This window comes from Myotis brandtii, unplaced genomic scaffold, assembly GCF_000412655.1.
Source record: "Myotis brandtii unplaced genomic scaffold, ASM41265v1 scaffold674, whole genome shotgun sequence".
Taxonomy (NCBI): domain Eukaryota; kingdom Metazoa; phylum Chordata; class Mammalia; order Chiroptera; family Vespertilionidae; genus Myotis; species Myotis brandtii.
The window spans coordinates 499,558-510,170 of NW_005370630.1; the positions used below are offsets into that span (position 1 = coordinate 499,558).

The window sequence follows — 10,613 nt, forward strand, 5'->3', positions numbered from 1 at the left end:
GCAGGCCGACGCTCTATCCACTGAGCCAAACTGGTTTTGGCAAAACAAAAAATTTTAATGGGCAAAACTTACTCATCTCTATGCAAGCATATTAGAAACCTATAAGAAATATTTTTCTAGTAAAAATAATTTACCAAAATTAACTCAGAAGAAACAAAAATCTAAATAAGCCAATTACCCTAGAAGAACAGGAAAAGTTTTCAAGCAATTGGCCAAGCATTTCACAGGGGAATTCTATCAAATATTTAAGGAATATATTATTCCAATATTATTTAAACTTTTCCAAGACACAGGGAGGTAAAAATCTTCCAAATTATTTTTATGAGGTAACATTGTTACCAAAACCTAACATGCTTACCAACAAAAGCATGAAAGAGAAAACCACACACCACAGCATAGATGGACCTGGAGAGTATTATGTTAAGTGAAATAAGCTAGTCAGAGAAAGACAAATACCATATGATCTCACTTATATGTGAAATCTAATGAACAAAATAAACTGGCCAACAAAATAGAACCAGAGGTATGAATACATGGAACAGACTGACAAATGACAGAGGGGAGGGTTGAGGGGGGACTGAATGAAAGAAGGTGAAGGGAATTAACCAAAGAAAATATATGCATTCCCTATAGACACAGTCAACAGTGTGGTGATGGCCAAAGGGAAGGAGAGGGCAGGGGCTAGGTGGGGGTGGCCAAAGCGGGATGGTGGTGGTGGAGGAATCCATAATAGTGTCAACAATAAAAATAAAGTTAAGCCCAGCCAATGTGGCTTGGTGGTTGAACATTGACCCATGAACCAGTAGGTCAGTTTGATTCTGGGTTGTGGGCTTGATCCCCAGTTAGGGGGGAGTGCAGGAGATAGCTGATTGATTCTCTCTCCCTCTCCCTTCCTCTCTGAAATCAATAAAAACATTTTTTTAATAACAAAATAACCCTAGCCGGTATGGTCCAGTGGATAGAGCATCAGCCTGTGGACGAAAGGGTCCTGGGTTCGATTCTAGTCAAGGGCACGTACCTTGGTTGCAGGCTCCTCCCTTCCCCTCCCCCCCCGGGCCCTAGTTGGGGCTCATACAGGTGGCAACCAATCGATGTGCTTCTCTTACATTGATGTTTCTCTCTGTCTTTCCCTCTCTCTTCCACTCTTCCTAAAAATTAATGGAAAAATATCCTCGGGTGAGGATTAACAAAAAATAATAATAATAATAATAATAATTTAAAAATAAAGTTAAAAAGAAAAAATAGTAAAAGAAAACCACACACCAATCTCACAAATATCAAGGCAAAAACACCCCAGCAAAATGAAGTTAGCAGCACATTAAAGAATAATACACCAGGAATCCAAGGATAGCTCATTATTAGAATACCTACTAATATAATTCACTTTAATAAAATATCAAAAAAGAAAAATACTTTTATCACAATATGTATTAAGAGTTCCCAGACAAAAAGAACCAAAGGGATATATACAGATAGAAAGAGATTTATTATTAGAAAATGGCTCACACGATTATGGATGCTGAGAAGTCCCAAGATCTGCAGTTAGCAAGCTGGAGACCCAGGAAGCCAAAGGTGAAGTTCCAATCTGAGTCCAAAGGCCTGAGAACCAGGAGAGCCAATGGTGTAAGTTCCAGTCCAAAAGTTGACAGGCTCAAGGCCGAAGAAGAGCCAATATTTCAATTCCATGCAAAAGGCAGAAGACTGATGTCCCATCTCAAGCAATTAGGCAGAAGTTCCCTCTTAATCACAGGAGGGTCAGCCTTTTTGTTCTATTCAGGCCTTCAAATAGGATGAGGGCAACCCACATTACGAGGGCAATCTGCTTTACTCAGTCTACTGATTCAAATGTTTTTGTTTTTTTTAAATATATTTTATTGATTTTTTACAGAGAGGAAGGGAGAGAGATAGAGAGTTAGAAACATCGATGAGAGAGAAACATCCATCAGCTGCCTCCTGCACATCTCCTACTGGGGATGTGCCCCGCAACCAAGGTACATGCCCTTGACTGGAATCGAACCTGGGACCTTTCAGTCTGTAGGCCGACGCTCTATCCACTGAGCCAAACCGGTTTCGGCTGATTCAAATGTTAATCTCGCCCTAGCCGGGGATAGAGTGTGTCGGCCTTCAGACTGAAGGGTCCCAGGTTCGATTTCGATCAAGGGCACATGCCTGGGTTCCGGCTTGGTCCCCAGTAGGGGGCATGCAGCAGGCAGCCAATCAATGATTCTCTTTCATCATTGATGTTTCTATCTCTCTCTCTCTCTCCCTCTCTGAAATCAACAAGAATATATTTTAAAAAATGTTAATCTCAAAATAATGTTTGACCAAATATGTAGGCACTCCGTGGCCCAGTCATGTTGACATAAAATTAACCATCATACTACAGATTCTGAAAAGACTTTTGTTAAAATTCAACACCCATTTTTAAAAATATATAGATATATACTTTATTGATTTTAGAGAGAAAGGGAGAGGGAAAGAGAAACAGAAACATTAATGATGAGAGAGAATCATTGATTGGCCATCTCCTGCTCGCCTGCTACTGGGGATCAAGTCCACAACTTGGCATTTGCCCTGACCAGGATGGAACTGTGACCTCCCATTTCATAGATCAACGACAACCACACTGGCCAGGCAACATCCATTCTTCATAACAACAATTCTTTTTTTTTTTAAATTAGTATTCAGAAATCCATAGCAATTTTTTAAATGTATTTTTTATTGATTTTTTACAGAGAGGAAGGGAGAGAGATAGAGAGTTAGAAACATCGATGAGAGAGAAACATCGATCAGCCGCCTCCTGCACATCCCCCATGGGGGATGTGCCCGCAACCCAGGTACATGCCCTTGACCGGAATTGAACCTGGGACCTTTCAGTCTGCAGGCCGACGCTCTATCCACTGAGCCAAACCGGTTTCAGCAATAACAACAATTCTTAACAAAATAGCAGGGTTTTTTTGTTAAGATTTTGAATATCCAAAAGAATAAAAGATATATATTTCAGCCCCAAATCATATAATGTTTAATTAGGAAACATCCCAAGTATTCCAGTCAGGAACATGACAAAGATGTCTAATAGCTCTATTATTTAACATTTTAGGAAGTATTAGTCAAGCAATTTGTTGAGAGGAATGTGAGGTATAAAAATGGGAAATAAATTTATCATCATTCACAGCTGATATGATTATACACCATAAAAACAAATCAACTCAAAAAATTATTGCAAATATTTATTGCAAATATTTAAAAAATTCAGTATGCCAGCTGCATCAAAGATCAATATGTAAAAATTAATAGCCTTCATATGCAAATAACAAACAAAAGATAAAATGGAAGGAGAGTTCCCATTTACAACTGCAACAGGAGAACAAACTAAGAATAAACATTGCAAGAAACACATATTTTTTAAATTTTTAATGTCTACCAAGGAGCACAAAATACTTGAACAGATATAAAGGCATGCCATGTGATTATATAAAGACTCAATATCATAAAGATATCAATTCTCCCTAAATTAATCTATAAATTTACTCTAATCTCAATAAAAAATAGCGACAGTTATGTTTTTGGAAACTGGCAAACTGATTCTAAAACTCCCGTAAAAAAATAAGGAAGAAACACCAAGAAAATTCTGAAAAGGAAGAATAACGATGGGTAACTAGTCTAACTAGATATTAAAATAAAGCCACAATGATTAAATTATTAACAATGTGTATTGATATATGAATAGACAAGTCAATACAACAGAAAAAAGTCTAGAAACTGACATTAAACCCTCTGAGTTGAAAAAAGATTCTAGACCAGCCGTGGGCAAACTACGGCCCGCGGGCCAGATCCGGCCCGTTTGAAATGAATAAAACTAAAAAAAAAAAGGCCGTACCCTTTTATGTAATGATGTTTACTTTGAATTTATATTAGTTCACACAAACACTCCATCCATGCTTTTGTTCCGGCCCTCCGGTCCAGTTTAAGAACCCATTGTGGCCCTCGAGTCAAAAAGTTTGCCCACCCCTGTTCTAGACAGTTATACTCTGAATATAAATAGGATTTTAAAATGTCTTAACTAGGGGAAGGGATCAAAGAAAAAAAAGCCTTAACCAATTTATTTCCAATACACTGTCCCTTTTTCAAAAATATCCTATATAATAAAACCCTAATATGCAAATCGACCAAACAGCAGAATGACCGGTGGAATGACAGGTCACTATGACGTGCACTGACCATAGGGGGAGCATCATTCAACCAGAAGCCAGGCTCACGGCTGGCAAGCGCAGCGGCGGTCGCAGGAGCCTCTCCTGCCTCTGCTGAAGGCAGGCTGTAAGGAGCGAGGGGTCCCGGACTGTGAGAGGGCACAGGCTGGGCTGAGGGGGACACCCCCTCCCCAGTGCATGAATTTCGTGAACCAGGCCTCTAGTAACATGATAATAAGCTATACCTACCTAATCAAGTCTATAAGAGTCCCCCTTAAATAAAAATTATATATCTAAGTAATAAGAACTGTTACAATTTAATTAGCAACATGTACATCTTCTAATCAACAGTATGTTAAATTAAATGAAATATGTCATAAAAACATTAGAAGAAACAGCATAATATTTTCTTTTTTTTAACATTTTTATTGATTTCAGAGAGGGAGAGAGAGATAGAAACATCAATGATGAGAGAGAATCATTGATTATCTGCCTCCTGCATGCTCCCTACTGGGGATCAAGCCCGCAACCCAGGCATATGCCCTTGGCCAGAATCAAACCTGAGACCCTTCAGTCTGTAGGCCAATGCTCTATCCACTGAGCCAAACCAGCTAGGGCTAGCATAATATTTTGAAAACCTTGCAGTGGGAAGGCTCTCTTTGGCAAAATATAAAATCCACAAGTTATAAATGAAAAGATTGATAGATCTAACTACATAAAAATTAGAAAGACAAAAGACAGGCAGAGAGAAAATACTTGTAACACATGTAATAAAGAATTATTATCAGGATTTATAAAGAACTACCAAAAAATCAACACAATAAAAATATAAGCAAATTATATAAATAATCAACAGAAAAGGATTTCATTAATCAGAGCATACAAATTAAAATAAGTTAATAAGCCTGGAACATATGGTCAATTGATTTTTGACAGGGTGCCAGGACCATTCAATGGGGAAAGAACAGTCTTTTCAACAAATGTTGCTGGGAAAATTGTATATCCACATGCAAAAGAATGAAATTAGACCCTTACTTTACACCATATACAAAAGAATTAACTTACATGGATCAAAGTCCTAAATGTAAGAGCTAAAACTATAAAATTCTTAGGACAAACACAAGAAAAATCTTCATGATATTGAATTTGGCATATTTCTTGGATATGACACCAAAAGTATAAGTAACAAAAGAAAAAATAAATATATTGAACTTAATCAGAGTTAAAAACTTGTGTGCATCAAAGGACATAATCAAGAAAGTGAACACAACCTATAGAATAGTTTTAAATCATATATCTGATAAGATATACATATCCCTTACATAGAACCTAATTAAAAAATGAGCAAAGGACTTGAATAGACATTTCTCAAATAACCAAAAGGCTATAAGCACATAAAAATTTGTTCAACATCACTAATCATTAAAGAAATATAAATCAAAGCCACAAGGAGATATCACTTCATACCCTCCAGGATTGCTACTATTAAAAAAAAAATAACAAGTGTTGGTGAGAATGTAGAGACATTGGAACCCTTTTGCATTGCTGGTGGGAATGTAAAATGGTACAGCCACAGTGAAAAATAGTGTGGTGGTGCCTTAAAAAGTTAAGCATAGACTAAGTGAAATAAGGCAGTCATAGAAAGACAAATACTACATGATTTCATTTAAATAAGGTATCTCGAGTAGACAAACTCAGAGAAACAGAAAGTAGAATAGTTGTTGCCAGGATGTGGGGGTAAGGAAAAAGTGGGGGGAGTTGTTGTTTAATGGGTATAGAGTTTCAGTTTCGCAAGATGAAAAAGTTCTAGAGATTGGTTACACAACAATGTGAATATACTTAACATTACTTAACTGTACACTTAAAAATAGTTAAAATAATGATTTTATGTTATGTGTATTTTACCTTCTTTTTTTATAATTAAACACAGACCTGGGCAGTGTGGCTCAGTGGTTGAGCGTTGACCTATGAACCAGGAGGTTATGGTTTGATTGCCAGTCAGGGCACATGCCCGGGTTTCAGGCTCAATCTCCAGTAGGGGGCGTGCAGGAGGCAGCCGATCAATGATTCTCTTTCATCATTGATGTTTCTCTCTCTCCCTCTCCCTTCCTCTCTGAAATCAATAAAAATACATTTTTTTAAGAAGTTAAACAAAGAATTACTATATGACCAAAAATTCCACTTATAGGTAAATACCCAAAAGAATTGAAAACAGGGATTCAAACAGATACTTGTACAACAAGTTCATAGCAGCATTATTCACAATAATCAAAAGATGGAAACAACATAAATGTCCATCAACAGATGAATGGAAACCCAAAATAAGATATGTACATACAATGGGATATATTCAGCCATAAAAAGGAATTAAGTTCTACCCAAACCGGTTTGGCTGAGTGGATAGAGCACCAGCCTGCGGACTGAAAGGTCCCAGGTTTGATTCCAGACAAGGGCATGTACCTTGGTTTTGGGCACATCCCCAGAGGCAGCTGATCGATGTTTCTCTCTCACCGATGTTTCTAACTCTCTATCCCTCTCCCTTTCTCTCTAAAAAAATCAATAAAATATATATTTTTTAAAAAGGAATGAAGTAAAAAAAAAAAAAGGAATCAAGTTCTGACATATGCTACAGCAGGGATGAAACTTGAGGACATTCAGCTAAGTGAAATAAGCCAGACACAAAAGGACAAATATTGTATGATTTCATTAATATGAGGTACCTAGAATAAGCAAATTCTATGAATGTAGAATAGAGTTAACAGGGGTTCAGGGTAGGGACAAATAGGGAGTTATTGTTTAATGGATACAAAGTTTCTGTTTGGGATGATGAAAAAGTTCTGGAAACAGATAATACACAACACTGTAAATGTACTTAACGCCTCTGAACTATACACATGGTTAAAATAATAAATTTAAGTTAAAAAGAGAGAGAGAGCCCTAGCTGGTTTGGCTCAGTGGACACAGCGTCGGCCCAAGGACTGAAGGGTCTAGGTTTCGATTCAGTCAAGGGCACATACCTCAGTTGCAGGCTCAATCCCTGGCCCCCATCAGGGCAAGTGCAGGAGGCAATCAATCAATGTGACTCTCGCACATCGATGTTTCTCTCTCTCTCTGTCTCTTCCCCTTCCTTTCATTCTCTCTCTGAAAATCAATGGAGAAAATACCCTCCGGTGAGGATTAACAAAAGAAGAGAGAGAGAGAGAGAGAGAGAGAGAGAGAGAGAGAGAGAGAGAGAGAAAGGAAGGAACAGGAAACAGTGAAACAGTGAAACAGTGAGTTGGAGATAACTTTGTGGAAGTGTTTTGGTCCAAAAGAGAATAAGACATGAGGGAGTGTAGCAACAAGAGATGATTTTCTCCCTTTAAAGTTGTTTTTTTAAGTTGAGAGAAATAACAATGTTTACATGCTGATGGAAATAATTATTTAATAGGGAGTGAAATATGATGTAGGAAAGGGGAAAATTTCTTAGGTAATGTCTTTGAGTAGGCAAATGGAAATAGGATATACCATACAAATGGAAATACAGCTTACATTGGAGCATGATAGCTCATCCATCGTGACAGATATAAAGGCCAAATAAATGGACAGACATGTAGGTTAGTAGCCATATGTGGTGATGGGAGGCCATAGAAGTTCTCTTCAGCTTGCTTCAGTTTTCTCAGTGAATTAGGAAGCAAGATCATCACTGAGAGTGAGAACTAGAGAAGTTCTGGAAGTTTGATCAGAGAAAAAAAGGTATGAAATAATCTGGGAGTGTAAATGAAGTAGGGAAATATGATTCTTAGGAGAATTAAAGGCTCAGTTTTATTAAAAGTGTGCAAACACCATGGCCAGTGTGGCTTGGTTGAATGTCGTTCCACATACTAAAACGTATCAGGTTTGATTTCCATTAGGGCACATACCTAGGTTTCAGGTTCAATCCTGGTTGAGGCCCTGGTAGGCAACCAACTGATGTTTCTCTCTAACATTGATGTTTGTTTCTCTCTCTCTCTCTCTCTCTCTACCACTCTCTCTCTCCCTTACCTCTCTCACTAAAATCAATAAAAACAACCCTAGCTGATTTGGCTCAGTGGACAGAGCATTAGCCTATGCAACTGAAGGGTCCCAGGTTCGATTCCAGTCAAGGGCATGTACCTCAGTTGCAGACTGGATCCCCAGGCTCTGGTGGGAGGCAACCAATCGATGTGTCTCTCTCAAATCAATGTTCCCCTCCCGCCGCCTCTCTAAAAAATCAATGGAAAAATATCCTCAGGTGAGGATTAACAACAATTAATTAATAAAGTAAAATAAATAAAATAAAATAAAAACATATCCTTGGGTGAGAAAAAAAGGAAGAATCTATAATAATAAAAGTGTAATATGCAAATTGACCGAACAGCCAAACAGTGGAACGACCGTCTGGACGACCATGCTATGACACCCACTGGCACCAGGCCAGCCAAGGCAGGTGCAATGTGATTGGTTGGGGGCCCAGCCAATGCCCCATGATCGCCCAGCAGAGGGAGGCCTAGGCCACCGGCCAGCAGGGCAATCAATTGGGGGGCTCCATGATCGCCCCAAAGAGGAAGGCCCAGGTCACCGACCAGCAGGCTGCGGTGGTGGACGGGGCCTCCCTCTGCAGGGGCGATCCATCACAGGGCTCCTGAACTGTGAGAGGGCACAGGTGAGGCTGAGGGACTCCCCCAGGGCACGATTTTCATCCAAACAGCAGTACTACCGGTCACTATGACGCACACTGACCACCAGGGGGCAGACACTCAACGCAGGAGCTGCCCCCTGGTGGTCAGTGCACTCCCACAGGGGGAGCGTCACTCAGCCAGAAGCCAGCTCATGGCTAGAGAGCTCAGTGGCGGTGGTGGGAGCCTCTCCTGCCTCCAGAGGGCGCGGACCTAAGCCGTCAGTCGGACATCCCCTGAGGGCTCCCTGACTGTGAGAGGGCGCAGGCCAGGCTGAGGGACCCCCCTTTCCCCCGCCCCCCCCCGCAAGTACACAAATTTTGTGCGCCAGGCCTCTAGTGAATAAATAAATAAAAGGAAGCAAACAAGTCCTTGCCTGTGTGGCTAAGGTGGTTGGGTGTCAGCCCATGCACCAAAAAATTACCAGTTTGATTCCCCGTCAGGGCACATGCCTTGGTTGTAGGTTCAACCCCTGGTAAGGGTGCATGCCAATCAGTATTTTGCTCTCACGTTGATGCTTCTCTCTCTCCCTTTCTCTTCCTCTCTCTCTAAAAAATCAATGAAAAATCTTTAAATGAAGTATAATGTATACTATATATATATTTTGAAGCAAACAAAAACTATATGTGTAGGTATAAATATATGTGTGTGTGGTTTTTTATGTACATATAAAATTTTATATATGTATATAAGATGTTTGTATAATATATGCATAAGCTTAGAAAAGGATCCAGAGTATACACACCAAATTTTAACAGTGCTTATAATTAGAGATATAGATATAGATATAAATATAGATATATAGATATAGATGGAGGGAAAAGTGAAAGAGTCTCCTATATTATTTGTTTTTTTATCAGCATGTATTATTTATAATTAAAATAATAAGATATCTCACAAGTTAATAAATAACCTGAGGGGACAGTTTAGGACAGCAGTTACCAACCTTTCAGACCTCACGGACCACCAGTGGTCCGCAGACCACCGGTTGGCGACCGCTGGTTTAGAACACTGTTCAAGATCCACAGCATACTGACTAGGCAAAGCCTATGTCCTAATTAATTAAATACAACTATCAATTCTTCAGTGAAGCTGACCATCAACAAGACAATATGAGAAAAGATGAGGCATCACTCACCTTGAACACTTCAGAAAAGAAGCCAGATCCTATTTTTTCACAGGTGAAGTCATCTAAACGTGTCAGTCTGGAAAAGGCACTTATAAGAGCTCGATATGAAGATGTCCCAACTCTTCCCACCTGGGTCACATTCCCATCGTTTCCAACACCTCCTTCAAAATCTTCAAGACGCTCCACACGTGGAGGAAATCCTGCAATTGAATTCCGTTTGCTCCGATCCATAGTTGTAATAATCACTTTTTCTTCTTTTAAGAAGGAACTCCACACATAATATATTTTTGTTGAGTTTTACTTCTCTTCCAGTTTGACACTAAATAAGAGATCAAAATGATACTTCATTAAAACCATTAATAAACACATACAAACCAATGAACTAGCAATATAAAAATATTTCTTCTTTCACATTCTAGTTCCTGATTTTCAGACCTAAAAAATACTTTATGCCTTTACCTTCAAAAAACACTGATATATTTAAAGCTCCGATATAATCAGTGTTTAACATGAGTAGAATATAATGAAGATCACCAATTACATTCTAGAAAACAAAGTAACAATGGTAATATCTCTCATTCAATGAGCACACACTACCTAGGAAACAAGTATAAAAGC

The 10,613-nt window shown here is 38.9% G+C and overlaps 1 protein-coding gene across 4 annotated transcripts in view; it reads right to left on the bottom strand.

Annotated features, from left to right (window-relative positions):
* TESK2 (testis-specific kinase 2) overlaps nt 1-10,314 on the bottom strand; it is a 110,960-nt gene extending 100,646 nt beyond the window's left edge. For 2 of the 4 annotated variants that reach the window (XM_014529212.1, XM_005881254.2), the window contains exon 1: nt 10,005-10,314. In XM_014529212.1, the coding sequence (XP_014384698.1) occupies nt 10,005-10,226 (222 nt within the window). In that variant the 5' untranslated portion in view covers nt 10,227-10,314. Of the gene's footprint in view, nt 1-1,506; nt 1,600-10,004 lie in introns of all 4 variants that reach the window. The other 2 variants (XM_005881255.2, XM_014529214.1) reach the window with 2 other exon arrangements.
* Nucleotides 10,315-10,613: the final 299 nt, after the last annotated feature.